This window comes from Pelophylax lessonae, assembly GCF_965119305.1.
Source record: "Pelophylax lessonae genome assembly, chromosome: 12".
In the NCBI taxonomy this organism is placed as follows: domain Eukaryota; kingdom Metazoa; phylum Chordata; class Amphibia; order Anura; family Ranidae; genus Pelophylax; species Pelophylax lessonae.
This window is the reverse complement of record NC_138779.1, coordinates 197,587,715-197,608,519: the sequence shown is the minus strand read 5'-3', so window position 1 is coordinate 197,608,519 and position 20,805 is coordinate 197,587,715. Positions and strand designations below refer to the sequence as shown.

At 44.1% G+C, this 20,805-nt stretch overlaps 1 protein-coding gene across 1 annotated transcript in view; it reads right to left on the bottom strand.

Annotated features, from left to right (window-relative positions):
• Positions 1–848: 848 nt before the first annotated feature.
• Positions 849–20,805, bottom strand: part of PLAUR (plasminogen activator, urokinase receptor) — a 39,665-nt gene continuing 19,708 nt past the window's right edge. Inside the window, exons 5-7 of the mRNA XM_082273117.1 lie at positions 9,940–10,086; positions 7,312–7,422; positions 849–1,232 (exon numbers count right to left, since the gene is read on the bottom strand). Coding sequence (XP_082129243.1) covers positions 1,066–1,232; positions 7,312–7,422; positions 9,940–10,086 — 425 coding nt within the window. The 3' untranslated portion in view covers positions 849–1,065. The remainder of the gene's footprint in view (positions 1,233–7,311; positions 7,423–9,939; positions 10,087–20,805) is intronic.

The window sequence follows — 20,805 nt, the reverse complement described above, 5'->3', positions numbered from 1 at the left end:
CCCAATACCACCAACGATATTGCACAATTCCTTCTACTAACACCAAAGATTGGGTATTGTTTATTCCCACTCACGTTTAACTATTGATGTTTTTAAAATGACTCTTGGGCGTGCATCTTAGTGAACACAACATACAGGGATATGGAAAATTATTACCAATATTGACCCACATGCACCTTTACAGGTTGAACTGGATGGACTAGTGTCTATATTCAACATTAATTACGTACTATGAAACTATGAAACATTGGGAACTTTTCTACTTCCAATGGCCACAGTTGCCCCACCTAAAGTCTGAAGGACAGTTGTTTAAAAAGTTTGGAGACCCCTGCCTAAGAGGAACCCTTTAAATCATTTTGAGGTCTCAGGGAATCCTGGTTAAAATCAGAGGGCATTGGGAAAAACACCCCCCTTACAGTGGTGGTCAGAATGCCTCCTTTCCAGGTACCAAGACAAAGACCATTAGCATACTGGCAGCAAGTGGCCCTAGACCCGGAACTATCCAGATAACATCAGATGGGAGGTCATTAAACTACAGCTGAAGGAACCCCTAACTACCTTTGGAGGAACCCCAAGGTTCCAGAAAATCCTGGTTGAGAATGGTTGGTCTAGTAAGTTACCTTTACAACACTACAGTGGAAGTCATATTTATGTTTGATCACACTTCAATGGGGAAGCTTTCTATTAACAGCACTACATATTTGGAAATTCTATTACTGGGCCATTTATCGTCTTTTTATGTTAGCAGCCTAATAATGTGCATGGGAAACTCAGGCTTTACCTGCTCCGAAGATTTTTGAGCTTTCACAGAATTGTATGCTAATGCAATAATCATCACACTTCAGCTTGGTTCTTTGAATATAAAATGATTTCTTTATTCTTTCTGGCCTCAAGTTTTGAGGAAGCTTAATACAAGCTTATTTCTATATGCTTGCAATGCAATGCTTGCTGGTAAAATGCTTAGAGGGCTTTCAGGTGGGGTCACTGGCCTGGGCCCACTTGTAATTTAAATCAGCCCTGTTTAGGATCTTCATTCATTCTCAATGAGCAGAGCATGTTGTGGCTTTAATGTTTTACATCGGGGGTAGCGGCGCTCTTGCCATGATTACAAAGTGACTCTTTGCAGCACACAGTTCTTGTCCATCCTGGTAAGGGAAATGTTGGGTAGAGGCCTTGGCAGAAGGCCTCGGTGGCACATCCACTCATAACTGGTACATCGTGATTTGCTGTGCCTAATGGAAAAATAAATATTATTAACTGACCATCAGCAGGGTATAAAAGTAAAAAAACATGGAGCCTCAATGACCCTTTCTATTTTGAAGCCCAACTCTGGGCATCTTTTATTAATTGTCCCCCAGCAGGGGTTTAAAAACAAAAAAGCAGCTGTCACTCCAACACACACCTCCTCTCCAACACTGTCCCCGCACAATAATTCATTTTACCCACTAGATGTCCTAACTTAGTCTTCAGGGTTTAATGACACTTACAGTGCCTTGCGAAAGTATTCGGCCCCCTTGAACTTTTCGACCTTTTGCCACATTTCAGGCTTCAAACATAAAGATATAAAACTGTAATTTTTTGTGAAGAATCAACAACAAGTGGGACACAATCATGAAGTGGAACGAAATTTATTGGATATTTCAAACTTTTTTAACAAATAAAAAACTGAAAAATTTGGCGTGCAAAATTATTCAGCCCCCTTAAGTTAATATTTTGTAGCGCCACCTTTTGCTGCGATTACAGCTGTAAGTCGCTTGGGGTATATCTCTATCAGTTTTGCACATTTTGCACAGATTTTTTTGCCCATTCCTCCTTGCAAAACAGCTCAAGCTCAGTGAGGTTGGATGGAGAGCGTTTGTGAACAGCAGTTTTCAGTTCTTTCCACAGATTCTCGTTTGGATTCAGGTCTGGACTTTGACTTGGCCATTCTAACACCTGGATATGTTTATTTGTGAACCATTCCATTGTAGAATTTGCTTTATGTTTTGGATCATTGTCTTGTTGGAAGACAAATCTCCGTCCCAGTCTCAGGTCTTTTGCAGACTCCATCAGGTTTTCTTCCAGAATGGTCCTGTATTTGACTCCATCCCTCTTCCCATCAATTTTAACCATCTTCCCTGTCCCTGCTGAAGAAAAGCAGGCTCAAACCATGATGCTGCCATCACCATGTTTGACAGTGGGGATGGTGTGTTCAGGGTGATGAGCTGTGTTGCTTTTACGCCAAACATAACATTTTGCATTGTTGCCAAAAAGTTCGATTTTGGTTTCATCTGACCAGAGCACCTTCTTCCACATGTTTGGTGTCTCCCAGGTGGCTTGTGGCAAACTTTAAATGACACTTTTTATGGATATCTTTAAGAAATGGCTTTCTTCTTGCCACTCTTCCATAAAGGCCAGATTTGTGCAGTATACGACTGATTGTTGTCCTATGGACAGAGTCTCCCACCTCAGCTGTAGATCTCTGCAGTTCATCCAGAGTGATCATGGGCCTCTTGGCTGCATCTCTGATCAGTCTTCTCCTTGTATGAGCTGAAAGTTTAGAGGGACGGCCAGGTCTTTGTAGATTTGCAGTGGTCTGATACTCCTTCCATTTCAATATTATCGCTTGCACAGTGCTCCTTGGGATGTTTAAAGCTTGGGAAATCTTTTTGTATCCAAATCCGGCTTTAAACTTCTCCACAACAGTATCTCGGACCTGCCTGGTGTGTTCCTTGTTCTTCATGATGCTCTCTGCGCTTTTAAACGGACCTCTGAGACTATCACAGTGCAGGTGCATTTATACGGAGACTTGATTACACACAGATGGATTCTATTTATCATCATTAGTCATTTAGGTCAACATTGGATCATTCAGAGATCCTCACTGAACTTCTGGAGAGAGTTTGCTGCACTGAAAGTAAAGGGGCTGAATAATTTTGCACGCCTAATTTTTCAGTTTTTTATTTGTTAACAAAGTTTGAAATATCCAATAAATTTCGTTCCACTTCATGATTGTGACCCACTTGTTGATTCTTCATAAAAAATTACAGTTTTATATCTTTATGTTTGAAGCCTGAAATGTGGCAAAAGGTCGCAAAGTTCAAGGGGGCCGAATACTTTCGCAAGGCACTGTAGTGACCTAATATGTGTGTTCCTGTATTGTCAGCACCACCTAGTTGCCATAATGTTTTATTTTTCCCAAAGAATTACCTCAATCAGGAATTAAGGCAATTAAATGGCTCTGATGACATACACTATATTGTCAAAGTATTGGGATGCCTGCCTTTACACGCACATGAAATTTAATGGCATCCCAGTCTTAGTCCGTAGGGTTCAATATTGAACTGACCCACCCTTTGTAGCTATAACAGCTTCAACTTTTTCGGGAAGTCTGTCCACAAGGTTTAGGAGTGTGTCTATAGGAATGTTTGACTATTCTTCCAGAAGCGTATATGTGTGGTCAGGCACTGATGTTGGAGGAGAAGGCCTGGCTCGCAGTATCCACTCTAATTCATCTCAAAGGTGTTCTATTGGGTTGAGATCAGGCCTGTCAAGTTCCTCCACCCCAAACTCGCTCATCCATGTCTTTATGGACCTTGCTTTGTGCACTGGTCCTAATCATTTAGTGGAAGGGGGATTATGGTGTGGGGTTGTTTCTCAGGGATTGGGCTTGGCCCCTTAGTTCCAGTGAAGGGAACTCTTAAGGCGTCAGCATACCAAGACATATTAGACAATTTCATGCTTCCAACTTTGTGGGAAGTTTGGGGCTATCCCTACGTTTGTTACTGTTTAATTTGATAGCGCAGGGGTTTCTTTATTTTGTTTTTTTCAGTTTGGGGATGGCTCCAACATGACTGCACACCAGTGCACAAAGCAAGGTCCATAAAGACATGGATGAACAAGTTTGGGGGTGGAGGAACTTGACTGGCCTGCACAGAGTCCTGACCTCAACCCGCTAGAAAGTTCTGATGTTATGCCTGCCTCCAAAGACGCCCAAAAAATGCCCAAAAAAACGCCAGCTACAAAAACGCCCCGGTGTGTTTTTGCAGCAGGCATTTTTTTTGGGCATTTTTTTGGGGTCTTTGGAGGCAGGCAAAACATCTGAACTTCTGTATAGGGGTATATATATATATATATATACACGCTTATATGTATTTATACACATACACACATATGTATGTATGTGTATATATACATACATGTGTGTGTGTGTATATACCCCTACACAGAAGTTCTGATGTTATGCCTGCCTCCAAAGACGCCCAAAAAATGCCCAAAAAAACGCCAGCTGCAAAAACGCCCAGGTGTGTTTTTGCAGCAGGCGGTTTTTTTTTTGGGCATTTTTTTGGGGTCTTTGGAGGCAGGCAAAACATCTGAACTTCTGTATAGGGGTATATATATATACACACACACTTATATGTATTTATACACATACACACATATAGGTGTTATAGCAGAGAAGCCATATGGGTGTTAATTATTTCATTAGCACAAGCATAGGTTTCTGCTACTTTCACACCTATATATGTGTATGTGTATATATACATACATGTGTGTATGTATATATACCCCTACACAGAAGTTCAGATGTCATGCCTGACTCCAAACATGTCCTCAAAAAAGCCCTATAAACGCCTGCAGCAAAAAGCAGGGTGACAGGGGTGAAGCCATATCCCTGTTCTATAAGTGCCCTAAGAGAAACGATCTTTTCTCTATAATGGTCACCCTGACATGGAAGGGTTTTGTCACCCTGCAATAGCAGTCAGAGTCAGTTAACCCTACACTACACTACGGTCCCCTTACACTTAACTCTTTCCCTACAGAAACTAGATTATTAAATCTAACTATAGTGGAAAATAGTACCCTAAATACACTAGATATCCCTTTCCTCACACTATTAATTGCTAAATGACACTTTGAAGCAGAAGTAACAGAACTGCTTCCACTCTCTTCCACAGCCCTGTATTAAAATGGTAGAGATTTGGCGGGGGCTATCTTATATACTGGGGGGCGTATTCACTAATGATTGGCCTCTGGACCCCCTAGTCACTCCAATCACATTCCTAGCATTCTCCTGCCCCCTCAATTGACTTTTACTGATGGTTCTGGTCCAATCACGGCTTTTAAAGCCCATTTCCTGTCCCATTGCATTTTGGTCGGTTCTGGTTGCCGAATTCCGAACTTTTTCAGCAAAAAGTTCGGAATTCGGCCGAACCTCGAACAGCCAATGTTCGGGTCGAACCGATGGTCAACCCAAACCGTTCGATCATCCCTATTACTGACTGCCGCCACCATATAACTCACTGACTGCCCCCACCATACCGCTCACTGACTGCCACCATCATACCGCTCACTGACTGCTGCCACCACATCGCTCACTGACTGCCACCACCATATCACCCACAGACTGCCGCCACCATACCGCTCACTGACTGCCGCCACAATATCACTCACTGACTGTCACCACCATATCACCCACAGACTGCCGCCACCATATCGCTCACTGACTGCCACCACCATATCACCCACAGACTGCCGCCACCATATCGCTCACTGACTGCCACCACCATATCACTCACTGACTGCCGCCACTATATCACTTACTGACTGCCACCACCATATTACTTACTGACTGCTGCCACCATATCACTTACTGACTGCCACCACCATATCACTTACTGACTGCCGCCACCATATAACTCACTGACTGCCCCCATCATACTGCTCACTGACTGCCACCATCATACCGCTCACTGACTGCTGCCACCACATCGCTCACTAACTGCCACCACCATATCACCCACAGACTGCTGCCACCATACCGCTCACTGACTGCCACCACCATATCACTCATTGACTGCCGCCATCATACTGCTCACTGACTGCCGCTACCATACCGCTCACTGACTGCCGCCACCATGTCACTCACTGACTGCCACCACAATACCGCTTACTGACTGCCGCCACCATACTGCTCACTGACTGCTGCCACCATGTCACTCACTGACTGCCGTCACAATACCGTTTACTGACTGCCGCCACCATACTGCTCACTGACTGCTGCTATCATATTGTTTACTGACTGCCACCACCATATCTCTCACTGACAGCTGCTACCATATCGCTCACTGACTGTCGCTACCATACCGCTCACTGACTGCCACTACCGTACAATTCACTGACTGCCACCACCATACCGTTCACTGACTGCCACCACCATACCGTTCCCTGACTGCCACCACCATACCGTTCACTGACTGCCACCACCATAACGCTCACTGATTGCTGCTACCATACCGCTCACTGACTGCCACTACCATAGTGCTTACTGACTGCTACCATCATACCGCTCAGTGACTGCCGCTACTATACCGTTCACTGACTGGCGCTACCATATCGCTAATTGACTGTTGGTACCATACCATTCACTGACTGACTATTCATACCACTCACTAACTACCGCTACCATACTGCTCACTGACTACTGCTACCAATGCAGTTCACTGACTGCCGCTACCATACGGCTCACTGACTGATGCTATTATACCATTCACTGACTGCTGCTATAATACCGCTTACTGACTGCACCCATCATACCATTCACTGTCTGCCACTACCATACCACTCACTAACTGCTGCCACCATACCGTTTACTGACTGCTGCTACCATATCGCTCATTGACTGCCGCCACCATACCACTCACTGACTGGCTCTACTATACCACTCACTGACTGCCACTACCATACCATTCACTAACTGCTGCCACCATACCGTTTACTGACTGCTGCTACCATATCGCTCATTGACTGCCGCCACCATACCACTCACTGACTGGCTCTACTATACCAATCACTGACTGCCGCTACCATACCATTCACTGACTGCTGCTACCATAATGGCACCCACACGCATCTAGCCAATGCACGTGGTATTGCAGTAGCATGCATTTTGGTGCCGCGCAATTTTAAAAATGCAACACATGGGAATTTTTTGCTTGTTTCATGTGCATAGGGCAGCCCATTGAAAAACACAGGAATGCGCAAAAAAGAGCGTGCGTGTTCGGACACACCTCCTGGTGTGCCCTAAGTTCTTGAAGAATCCTAAAGAGTGCCTTGACACAAAAAAAGGTTGCGAAACAATGGGCTAGACTTTCAATAAATTCAAGGCTAAGCTCTGCCTATTTTCCCAGTGATACACATGCACACAGGTTTGTTTTTTAATCAATAACCATATTCATCAGCATCAACAGGATGAGCAGGAACTCACAAAGGCAAGTGGGAACACCAAAAAAACCCAGAGTAATGAGCTCACATCATTTGGTCACTTCTTACCCATCAAGTCCACACACTGCGTCATCTGCCCCCTACACCGCATAGTGCTGGCTTTTTCTGGAGACGATCGGCTGTAGCACTCCAATCCATTCTCTTCTCCGGGATCTTCAACTGAGAGAGAACAGAATCACACATTTGTTCTATTATTTTTATATAAATAGGTAAGCTTCAAAGTCAACCTTAACTCCAAAAGTAGAGATTTCTAGTCTTACAGGGGACATCTAGAAATGTTAATTACATTAAGTATAAGCACTACCCTGACAAATATGCCTTTTTGCCTTGAATTCATCTTGGAAAAAAAAAACGTCCACTTCCTCTACCTAGTGTCAGGTCACCTGTGGCCAGGTGACAACTGCACCCTGTTGGAGGCAGGGGCGCAGCGCAAGGTAGCGAACCCGATAGCAGACTGCTGCGGATGGACCAGAACGTGAGCCCAAGATTCCCCAGGGAGTGGAGTCTAAGACCCAGCAGGTGTTCACCAGAGCCTCTAGTGGTGAGGATGGACTTGGCTGCAGCTGGGCCCAGGTTGCGGCCCCTGGGGTCCCCCAGGTCACGCTCCGTAGGGAGAGAAAGAAAGCAGCCACTCAGGACACACGGAATGGTGATGGGTAACCTGAGGTCGGGGTAACAGGCAGACAAGGGTAGTCAAGGGGCAGGCCAAAGGTCAGGGTAACAGGCAAACAGGAATAGTCAGAGACAAGCCAAAGTCGGTACACAGAAAAGTAGATCAAGCACATGGCAAACAGGAACTAACACTGTTGAACAGCAAAGCAGACCTGCAGTGCACTGGTTAATATAGACTTCCTGTGATGACCTGGGCGGGGCAGGAACAGGAAGGAGAGGTGATAAAAGGAACCAGAAGTGCAGTCTGACCTCTAATACAGACATGAAGGCACAGGTAAGCTTGCCAAACTCTATTGCAAGTCCATGACACCTAGGCAAACTTTAGCCTCATAGCTTGTGTATCTGCAGTGTGAGATCATCTAACGCACTGTTGCCTATAACTTCTAGTCTTAGAGGGTTCAGAATGAAGATAGGGGATGCCACTACTGTGCTTCTCACTGTTCTGCTTGCTGGAGAGGAAGCTGTACTCGAGGACCTGCAGTGCAAAGCTCCTGCTTCATTGATTCTTCGGCTCTGTGATTCTAACAACCTCTTCTGCTGCTTCTTTGTCATTACCCCACCAGATCACCAGTCATCGGGGGGGCAGCTCAGCCTCTGATATAAGCAAGCAAAGCTCTGCCTCTTCCAAAATGGCCACATCCATGCATATATACAGTGCAGAAGAATGCACGGTAAGTCAGTAATGTGTAGAAGATCAGGTGCTGGGGGACCACAGGCAATACTGCTGACTAATCATTTTTCCACTGCCTGCCTTTTATGGGCACAGCTTCCACAATACAGGTCCTCTTTCAAGTAGTTTTAGTCCAAACAAGGCTTGTTTATAAAAATAAGAACATGCGAAAGACTGCGGGCAAAAAAAAAAATTTCACGTTAAGGCAAACCTATCAGCTATAAAACAAGGCCCTCTGCTTTGTAGAGAAGACTACCACAATATAGAGACGTCTAGGGATGAGTGAATCTGAGGATTTACGCTTCACCAATGTTGGTGAAAACAGAGTCGTGTGAGCAGCACATCATTGCCGACAGTAGAATCAGTTCACAAAGCAAACACAAACGCATAGGGATGCTTATTTTAATGCTTATTTTAAAAAAATGAGACAGGTTACAAAAATAAAGATCCTTATCTTGGTGCTTAAGCTTTGTGAATTTAGTCAATAGCAATCAGGGGGCTTTGTTGTTAAGCAAATCAGGTTATGGTTAGTGACCACACTTTGTTTTACAGCAAATATTGTGTTTTGTTGTTTAGTTGGCATGGGGGAGGGAGGGAGGGAGTGGGCAGTCATTTACCATTGTGTATACACCCACAAGCATGACTCTATAGTCACATTGGCTGCTCAGATGTGATAGAGAGGCAATAACGTGGTGTGGGCAAATTCCTGCCAGTCACAGGCTATGTCACACCCCCCCAGCCTGTGTCTTGGATTAAGAGGGAGGTAAAGCCTCCATCAATCAAGATGTAAAGTTCGCCCCCATTGTGTTTTGCTGGTTAGTGGGCATGGAGGAGGAGGGAGGGATTGGGCAGTCATTTACCATTGTGTATACACCCACAAGCGTGACTCTATGTCCCACCCCTCCAGCCAGTGTCTTGGATTAAGAGGGAGGTAAAGCCTCCATCAATCAAGATCTAAAATTCGCCCCCATTGTGTTTTGCTGGTTAGTGGGCATGGAGGAGGAGGGAGGGAGTGGGCAGTCATTTACCAGAGTGTATATGCCCATATATGTGACTCTATAGCCACATAGGCTGCTCAGATGTGATAGGGAGGAAATGACCAGCATAGAGCACGTGCAGAGTTGCGACCACAGCTGCAGAATCCCTAGCTGAATTAGGGACATGAACAGAAGGGGGCGATAGAGAGCAGCAGGATCAACCAGGTTTTTTTTGCAGAATACAGAAAGTGAATCTAATAGTGACTGAGTGCATAGAATATGGCATTTACTGATAGTTTTTTATGTTGTGGGTTTAGTGACACTTTAAATAAACTTACTCCATGCGGACGGTATTACCTGCAAAGTTTCCCCTATTGCACAGGCTGCCGTTGCAGCAGCGATGGTTGCAAGAATACGAAACTGGATTCTGCCCGTTACTGAAAGCAGCAAGTCCCGGACATGATGAACTATTGCTACAGCTCTTCATCATGGTGTGATGGATGTCTGCAATAAAAAGAGACAAAACAATAGAAACGCCATACTGGCACAGCTGGGGCCGATGCATCAAAAGAAAACTGCGATACGCTGAAAATAAACAATGTCATAGAGTATTAAAAAGACGTAAAAGGAAAGTGCTGAGTTCATACGATATAAACAGCCACTCATCGGCCTTGAAAGTGTCCTGCACATTATATGAATTTATTCATAATACTCAACTCCAGCCTTCCCTTCAGTCTTACACAGTTGTACAGGCTCCTGTCCCATGCTCTGATTTCATTGCATACTGTGAGCTTCTCACAATGTGCATTAGACGCTGCAGTAAGACAGGCAGAGCCTGCTTCATTTCCTGCCTGGAGAAAGTCCAGCATCATCTATGTCACATGTGTCAAACACAAGGCCCGCGGGCCGAATGCGGCCCACGAGGCCATTTCATCAAACTCCTCCACCAGATCCTGCACCTCTCTGTGCAGCCACAGCACCTCTCCTCCTCCTCCCCCACAGCATTCGGCAGACTCTGGCAACTAATTCCACCCCTCCTCTGTTCCTCTTCCAGACCCTGCACTTTCTGCTTTCCAGCTCTGCCCCCGGTTTCTTCCCAGCAGCAGCACAAGTTAAGGGGGTGCACTGTGATGTAAGGGAGGGTGGGGGGACACTTGACTTCTGATTGGGGGCTCTTGACATCTGATGTAAGAGGGGGTGGAGTGCTCTGGACATCTAGCCTTACAGATACAACCGGCCCTTTGAGGGCAACCGTGATGCTGATGCGGCCCGTGATGAAATTCAGTTTGACGCCCCTGATCTATGTCTTTCCTCCCCAGCCTGACTTTCTCTTCCTACCTCTTTCATTCATTTCCATTCAGTTCTATCAATTACAGAGGCTCAGCATCACATGCGGGCAATACTCAAGGCAGTCTGCATGTGAATACATACAAAAGGGCAGCGCCAATATATGGTAAAACAATGATGAAATTTCATATGGTGAACATGATGAAACAGTATTGAAAGTTCATATAAATTCCATATGAAGAGTAACCAGGAAGAGTCCTTTACACACCAGTGAGTGGCAATTAAAGCAATAAGGATGAAATCCAATCACTAAACACCATGTGGATATAAGTAAACTGTTTACCAGATGTTGTTTGAAGTCAACAACAGCATGTTTGTACAAAAATATGAGATGTTCCAGCGATATCCTCAAGGTTCATAGGGATGTATAGATCAATGACCATGACCCTCTAAGGTCAGCCAATATTCAAAGTACCTCAGAAAGAAGACGTCATTGGATGACGAAACACGTAAGGCAGGTCAGGACGTTGGACGTAACCATGCTAATAGCCGCGGTTTCTTTCTAACTGTGTAAACATGCCTGTTTTATACAATTTTTGTAGGTGTGCTACTTTTTATAATAATTTTGCCAGATTGTTTAAATATACTACACCATTGTAGCCTAATATTTCTGGGGTACTTAGGATGCTGGCGGACCTGAGAGGTCATCGTTATGGGCGGCATTTCCCCATCTCATACTGCCGCCCGTAGTGCAAACTGATGAGTATGAAGAGGCAGAGTGTCTCCTCCAGCAAACTCCCCTCGTGTGATCGTGGTGATTGCGATTCGGCACTGCGATACTTTAACTGCCAATTGCGCGATCGTGCAACATTGTACCCAAAAAAAATTGATGTCCTTTTTTTCCCACAAATAGAGCTTTCTCTTGTGGTATTTGATCACCTCTGCGATTTTTATTTTTTGCGCTATAAACAAAAAAAGTGCGACAATTTTGAAAAAATAACAATATTTTTTACATTCTTTTATATGAAATTCTCAAAAAAAAATGTAAAAATCTAAATTTTTTAACATTTTAGGCCAATTTGTTTTCTGCTAAAAAAAAAAGAAGCGACAATTCTGAAAAAACAAAACATTTTTTTTCACATTCTGCTATATAACATCCCCCCCCCCCCCCCAAAAAAAAATTAAAAATCTAATTTTTCATCATTTTAGGACAATTTTCATTCTGCTACATATTTTTTGGTAAACGAAATCCCAATAAGCGTATTTTGATTGGTTTGCGCAAAAGTTATCGCGTCTACAAACTAGGGGAATCATTTATGTCATTTTTATTTATTTTATTTTATTTTTTTACTAGTAATGGCGGCGATCAGCGATTTTTAGCGGGACTGCGACATTGCGGAGGACAAATCGGACCCCTAGCTGACATTTTTTACACTTTTGGGGGGACCAGTGACATTACTACAGTAATCAGTGCTAAATACTATGCACTGTTACTGTAATAATGACACTGGCAGGGAAGGGGTTAACACCAGTGGCGATCAAAGGGTTAAATGTATGCCTAGGGCAGTGATGGCAAACCTTGGCACCCCAAATGTTTGGAAATTACATTTCCCATAATGCTCAACTACATTGCAGAATGTATGAGTATCATGGGAAATGTAGTTCCAAAACATCTGAGGTGCCAAGGTTCACCATCACTGGCCTAGGGGGTGCTTTCTAACTGTGGTGGGGGGTGGGCTTATGGAACCAACACAGGGACCTGTGTTCCTAAATAGGAGGATGATAGGATCCCTGTGTTGATTGCTGACAGAACAGCGGTCTGCCGTGTTTACAACAGCAGACCATCGTTCTGTCTCCACGGGGAGTGATCGCAGCTGCCGGCCCCGCAGATCAGCTTCCTCGCTGGTAAATGGGCACATCATTTCGCGGGAACCTGCCGACCTGCCACCGGCAAGTGGTTAAGGTTACAGTTCTGATATTATATTGTTGACATTTATTTACAAAGGTTCTGGGCTCGTGACACCAGGAGTTGGAGGGGAGCTATCTGACAGTTGCAGACTTTTTTCCACAAAGAGTTCCACTTTGAAATAGAAAAAGGATTGCAGAGCACAGTTTCAACAGAGCTTTACCAACATTATTAAATGTGTTCATGAGCTTTTATTTGCTTTTTATCTTTTTTTTCCTTAAAAAATGAGGAATTTGACCTACAAAACAACAGCCCTGGTTCTGTGGCATGTACTACCCTAATTTCCCCACTAGGTGGCGCTGCCTCACAGGAAAACTCTAGTGCTGCATGAAATGATTGTTGAGAGCTGTCAAATGTGGTGTGCATGCCATCTAAGTGCATAAAGACTATTCTTTTTATGTATGTCTTGATATACCTGTCAAATCAGAGCACGGCTGACCATTTTCACAGTATTTTTCTAACGTTGAGCTATTTTTATTTTTTTGCCCTAATGGCGATGGGTTATTAGGTGGGTAAGACCGCTCTTAAACCCATCCTAATCTGTCAGGACTAATGCACTGCTACCAGAGCATGTTATTAAGAGCAATTTAGGCTTCAGGAAAGCAAAATCTAGTAAAAGGACCTGCATGCTAAAGCTGCGGAGAGCAACTTGACCTCCATGTAATATTCTGACCTCGACGAATTATGAGTGTTTCAAGAAATTGTTTCCTTTTTTATATATTATATGAGAAGAATAACAAAAACAAACAATAACAACAAAAGCATATGTAGCAGAAAACATCCCTAATAATGTAATTATAGTAAAAATAACATGAGTGAGTGAAAGGTTGCAGGTAATAAATGCTGGCTTCATGCACTTAGTTCTGCTTCCCTGCTGTTGGTGTTGGCTCTTTGTTCCCAGTAATGCCTCCCTCTTCTTGTTGCTGACTGCATGCTCTTGGTACTGGCTGCAAGCTCTTAGTGCCGGTTCCATGCTCTTGGTGCTGACTTCATGCTTTATGTACTGGCTCCATGCGCTTAATGCTAGTTCCATGCTCTTGGTGCTGTTTTTTTGCTCTTGGCGCTGGTTTATTGCTCTTGGTGCTGGTTCCTTGCCTTTGGTGCTGGTTGAATGCCCTTAGCACTGGCTCTTTGCTGTAATTGCTGCCTCAATGTCTTGGCATTGGATCCTTGCTCTTGCCCCTGGCCTCATTCACTTGGCACTGGCTTCATACCATTTGGCGCTGACACACTGCTCTTGATACTGATTCAGTACTCTTTGTTATGGCGCAATGCTCTCAATGTTGTCTTTCTGATACTGACATTGGTTTCCCACCCCAAGCTTTCTGTGCAGGCTTCCTGGTGCTGGTCCTGCCTTCTATTCCCAGTACTGGTCTCCAGTTTCCACTTCCAAATGCTGGCCTCCTGATCTCAGTTCTCAATGCAGGCTCCCTATTATCATGGTGCTGGTTCCAGTGCAGGCTTCCTGGTGCTGGTCCCACCTTATACTCCCAGTACTGGTCTCCAGCTTCCACTTCCCAATGATGGCTTCCTGATCTCAGCTCTCAATGCAGGCTCCCTACTATGGTGCTGGTTCCAGTGCAGGCATACTGGTGCTGGTCCTACCTATACACCCAGTACTGGTCTCCAGCTTTCACTTCCCATTGCTGGTTTCTTCATCTCATCTCCCAGTGTAGGCTCCCTACTGTGGTGCTGGTTCCATTGCTGGCTTCTTGGTGCTGGTCCTGCCTTCTACTCCCAGGAATGGTCTCCAGCTCCCACTTCCCAAGGTTGTCTTCTTCATCTCAGCTTCCAATACAGACCCCCAACTATGGTGCCAGTTCCAGTGCTGACTTCCTTGTGCTGGTCCTGCCTTCTACTCCTAGTACTGGTCTCCAGCTCCCACTTTCCAATGCTAGCTTCCTCATCTCATCTCCCAATGCAGGCTCCCTACTATGGTGCTGGTTCCAGTGCAGGCTTCCTGGTGCTAGTCCTGCCTTCTACTCCCAGTACTGGTCTCCAGCTCCCACTTCCCAAGGTTGACTTCTTCATTTCAGCTTCCAATGCAGGCTCTCCACTGTGGTGCAGGTTCCAGTAATGGCTTCCTGGTACTGGTCCTGCCTTCTACTCCCAGTACTGGCCTCCAGCTCCCACTTCCCAATGCTAGCTTCCTCATCTCATCTCCCAATGCAGGCTCCCTACTATGGTGCTGGTTCCAATGCCAGGCTTCCTGGTGCTGGTCCTGCCTTCTACTCCCAGTACTGGTCTCCAGCTCCCACTTCCCATGGTTGGCTTCTTAATTTCAGCTTCCAATGCAGGCTCCCCACTGTGGTGCTGGTTCCAGTAATGGCTTCCTGGTACTGGTCCTGCCTTCTACTCTACTCTACTTCTACATAAATAAAATGTGGATTATTTTAGCTACATTTTCTATACTTCTATACACTTTTAATGGTATCAGAAAGTCCCAACTCCCCTGCTTCCTTCCTTCTCCTTTGTGGGTTTCTCTTTCAGCTCTCTATTCTGCTCATAGTTTACATTCTAAGCTCCCCACTCTTCTCCATTGGCATGAACTAGCCAAAGCCCACTTTAGAAATGTATGGAGCACTCTGCAAACAACCTTCTCTGCTCATATTTGAACAAACGCCCTCTCTCACATGCATGGGGATTGTAATATTTATTTATGTATTTTTTATTTACTATTCCTTAAGGGCTCCCACTCCTTCTCTGTAGGCTATTGCTGGCAAGCACAAGTCATACAAAACCACAGTGTATGAAGACCTTGGCTGTTCTTTGCTTTCTCAGCCACTAGATGGTGCTATACATACAGAAAGTCTATGGTCTCAGTACAGATAGCAGAAGACCTTCTAATAGAGACTTGGTAGCAGTAATCATTTACATGCTGTAAGATTTAAGCACCTACATCTAATTACTGTGGTTGTTGGGGCTGTCAGGGAATCTCATTTGCATCTATTAAGGATCTGGGAAAATCTCGCCAGGTACTTTAAAACATTTTTACAATATCATTTCAAATTTTTGCTGCACAGGCAAGCAAATGTAAATTGCACTTACAGTTTTTCTTTAAAGAGACTGAGTCTACAAATCATTATTTTCAATGCAAGTCTTCCCAGAAGATTATCTGTGTATTTAACAGATTTTATGCATTTTTTGAATCTCCAAAGCCTCTCTTGTATAGACTTTCAAAAGCCCTAAAACTGCTGCTGGGTGCCGCCATCTTGGATTTCAGAAGTACCAGTGGATGCAGAGCTTTCACTCCTCCCTGGCAGCTACTTATAAGGTTATGTAGGGAGCCGAAGGGAGACAGAGGAGCTGGGCCAGCACAGATAGTAGTAAGACACTACCAGAAGAGAAGAGGGCTGATGCAGCTGATAGTGGGTGTTCAAAACACCACCAGAGGGGCTCCTGCCTTTGGCACCATGCTGCGGGGGGGGCGATGCAGTTGAGGTGGGTGTCCTGTATCAGGAGCACACTACCTGGCTGTCACAGAGCTCTGATAATTACACAGGGAGACCCGTGTTTTCCCTGGGTAAACTGTGGGACTGGGCCACCAGTTGGACAGATCAGTTCCTGCTCTGCCCGTACGATTCCCGTGACTTGCAATGGCACCCCAAACGCGGTGCTATTTTGCCGTGATTGTCGCCCGACGTTTTGTGGCAAAATTGCGCAAACAGAATCGCGGGACGCCTGTCGCTCAAAAGAAGTCCTTGTACGGGAAGTCTGTTTGCGCGATTTTACCACGATTCGTTGGGGTGACAATCGCGGCAAATTCGCACCGCGTTTGGGGTGCCATTGCAAGTCACGGGTTTCGCACGGAACATTCTGCGATTTGCAAAGATTCGGGATCGTGGGCAGAATCGCCGCGATTCTGCCCACGATCCGAGACGCCCATATGTGAATGGAGTCTTAGGGTGTTTTCACACTAGCACTTTTGGTGTGTACCCGGGTTCGATTGGCGTCAGAATTCGGTTCTTTGATGATGTGAACACTGTCTTTGAACTCGGGTGCGCACCCGTGAACCGTACCCAAGTCCACTTAAAAAGGGTGGTCTGGGGTACGGTTCATGTGAACTCCAGTACGGTTCGCTTCTGATGAGAACGCAATCGTACCAAAGCAAGCAATTCTATCCATTTTGGCACCTTCTGGTTTACAGCGGTTGCCAAACAACATGAGTACGCGCCGGCTGCAGCTTGATGACACAAGTGTACCGCGGTTCGGATACAAAAATCAAATGTGAACACAGTCCATCGGGGGCAGGGGGCGGGGGGAGCAATCGAACTCGGGTTCAGACCAGGCAAGTGTGAAAACACCCTTAACCACTTTACGACCGCTCACATTGCTGCTACTGCAGCAATGTGGCTCGTTATCATCCAACGTCGTAGACCTACGTCGCTGGACTTCTCCCCTTGTGGGCGGCGCACGCGCGCCGCCGGAGGCTTGCTCCCGCGCGCTGCTGGAGGCTCGCTCCCGTGCGCTGCCGGAGGCTCGTTCCTGCTGTATTCAGTCACAGCGGGAGTCGGGCCAGGGGAGGAGAGGCGGTGATCACTGCCGCTCTTTCCCGATCGTCGGGGAATCGAGTCTGGAGATCCGCCCACTTGTGTAAACAAAGCGGGCGGATCTCCTAAGTGACAGACAGTGACAGATTGCAGGGTTCAGCATAGCTGAACCTGCGATCTGTCCCTGTGTCACACAGTCACCTCCCCCCACACACGTTAGTAAGCACCAGGCATACATTAACCCCTTGATCACCAATAAAAATTAACCCCTTCCCTGCCAGTGTCATTTTGACAGTAACAGTGCATATTTATAGCACTGATTACTGTAGTAATGTCACTCGTACCCCCAAAAGTGTCAAAAATGTCAGTCAAGGGTCCGATCTGTCCGCCGCAATGTCGCAGTCCCGCAAAAAAAAAATCGCAGATCGCCGCCATTACTCGTTTAAAAAAAAATACCAAAAATGACAGAAATCTTTCCCTTAGTTAGTAAACGCAATAACTTTTGCGCAAACCAATCAAAATACGCTTATTGCGATTTTTTTTTACCAAAAAATATGTAGCAGAAAACAAATTGGCCTAAAATGTTAAAAAAATTTGTTTTTTACATTTTTTGGGGGGGGGGGGGGATTTCATATAAAAAAATGTGAAAAATATTGTTATTTTTTAAAAATTGTCGCTCTTTTTTTGTTTATAGCGCAAAAAGTAAAAATCGCACAGGTGATCAAATACCACCAAAAGAAAGCTCTTATGGGGAAAAAAAGGACATACATTTCGTTTGGGTACGGCGTTGCATGACCGCGTAATTGTCAGTTAAAGGCGCACAGTGCAGAATCGCAAAAAGTGGCCTGGACGTAAGACAGCAAAATCCTCCGGTGGTAAAGTGGTTAAAGTACTGGTATGTGTAACTAGCAATACAAAAAAAACTACCTGTATCCCCTTATAAACACTTATAAACGCTCTCTGCGAAAAGGGACAAAATCGAATGTTACTGGGCTATTCTCTCTTCAGGTTGATTCATAAGAATATCGCTAAGCAGAATGATACGACATTAGGGCCACTAAAGGAGCAATCATAGGAAATAAGTACTAATCGTCAGCTCCATCTAGTGGCCATATTTTCCAGATTGACGCTATTATGACTAACGGACATCCAATCCAGCGGGGAGAATATTGTTGTGTTGGTTTTTGTAGCTCCTATTTAATGAGTGTGAAGGGGCATACTATGGCATCCTCATTTTGGGTGCCAGAGGACCTCGTCTAGGCAGATTCTTGAACCCTTTTGAAAAGGGTCAGAGTGCAATAAAAAAATAAAAAGTAGGTAACCCTAATTAGCTTTCCTAATAAAATTTGTAGTTCAAATTTTAGTTAACCCTAAATAATTAAATTAGCTCCTCAATTCCCTTGCCTCTTATTTTTTAATTTCTTTTTTTTTTTTTATTTGTGTTCATTTTTTAGCATCATTATTATTATTATTTCAGGTACTTATATAGCGCTGTCAATTTACTCAGCGCTTTACATATACATTGCACATTCACATCAGTCCCTGCCCTCAAGGAGCGTACAATCTAAGTTCCCTAACTCGCATCATATTGAAAAGCTTAGGTGGGGGGGGGGGGGGGGTCACACTTTGGCATCCTCGCCTTGGGTGCCAGAAGACCTTGGCATATATAATAGCAAATATATATATTTTTTTAAGACTGTTTTTGTTTTTGTAGCTCTGAATTAATGAGCTTGAAGGGGCATACTATGGCATCCTCACATTGGGTGCCAGAGGACCCAGTCTAGGCAGATTCTTGCACCCTTTTAAAAGGGTCAAAGTGCATAAAAAAAAAATTGCAGGTAACTCTAATTAGCTTCCTTAATAAAATTTGTAGTTCAAATTTTAGTTTAACCCTAAATAATTAAATTAACTCCTCAATTCCCTTGCCTCTTTTTTTTTTTTTTTTTTTTTTTTTGGGTGTTCATTTTTTAGCACCATATTGAAAAGCTTGGGTGGGGGCACATTTTGGCATCCTTGCCTTAGGTGCCAGAGGACCTTGGCATTATACAATAGCAACATTATTATTTTTTTTTTTTAAGTTTGTTTTTGTTTTTGTAGCTCTGAATTAATGAGCTTGAGGGGCATACTATGGCATCCTCACCTTGGGTGCCAGAGGACCCAGTCTAGGCAGATTCTTGCACCCTTTTAAAAGGGTCAAAGTGCAAATAAAAAAAAATTAAAAAAATAGTTAACCCTGAGTAATGATATTAACTCCTCAATTCCCTTGCCTCTTTTTTTTTTATTATTTTTTTTTTGTTGTGTTCATTTTTTAGCATCATATTGAAAAGCTTGAGTGGGGGTGGGTGGGGGGCAGATTTTGGCATCCTCGCCTTAGGTGCCAGAGGACCTTGGCATTATATAATAGCAACAATTTTTTTTTTTTTTTTTTAAGTTTGTTTTTGTAGCTCTGAATTAATGAGTGTGAAGGGGCATACTATGGCATCCTCACCTTGGGTGCCAGAGGACCTCGTCTAGGCAGATTCTTGCACCCTTTTAAAAGGGTCAAAGTGCAAATAAAAAAAATTAACAAAATTTAGTTAACCCTGAGTAATGATATTAATTCCTCAATTCCCTTGCCTCTTTTTTTTTACATTTTTTTTTATTTGTGTTCGTTTTTTAGCACCATATTGAAAAGCTTGGGTGGGGGGGCACATTTTGGCATCCTCGCCCTAGGTGCCAGAGGACCTTGGCATTATATAATAGCAACAATTTTTTTTTTTTTTTTTAAGTTTGTTTTTGTAGCTCTGAATTAATGAGCTTGAAGAGGCATACTATGGCATCCTCACCTTGGGTGCCAGAGGACCTCGTCTAGGCAGATTCTTGCACCCTTTTAAAAGGGTCAAAGTGCAAATAAAAAAAATAAAAAAAAATTTAGTTAACCCTAAGTAATGATATTAACTCCTCAATTCCCTTGCCTCTTTTTTTTTTTTATTTTTTTTTATTTGTGTTCATTTTTTAATATCGAATGGAAAAGCTTTGGGTGTGGGGGGTGGAGGGGCGGACTTTGGCATCCTCACCTTGGGTGCCAGAGGACCTTGGCATATATATAATAGCAACTTTGTTTTATTTTTTTTTTTTTAAGTTTGTGGTTTTTTTTTTTAGCTCTGAATTAATGAACTTGTGGGGGCATACTATGGCGTCCTTACCTCGGGTTCCAGAGGACCTCATGTAGGCAGATTCTTGCACCCTTTTAAAAGGGTCAAAGTACAAATAAAAAAAAAAAAAAAACTATTAGTTAACCCTAAATAATGATATTAACTTCTCAATTCCCTTGCATCTTTTTTTTTTTTTGTTAATTTTTTAACATTGTATTAATAAGTTTGGGTGGGGGGTGGAGGGGCACACTTTGGCATCCTCCCCTTGGGTGCCAGGGAACCTAGGCATATATAATAGCAAATGATTATTATACGACCACTTTTTTCCTGATATATTTGCACCAAA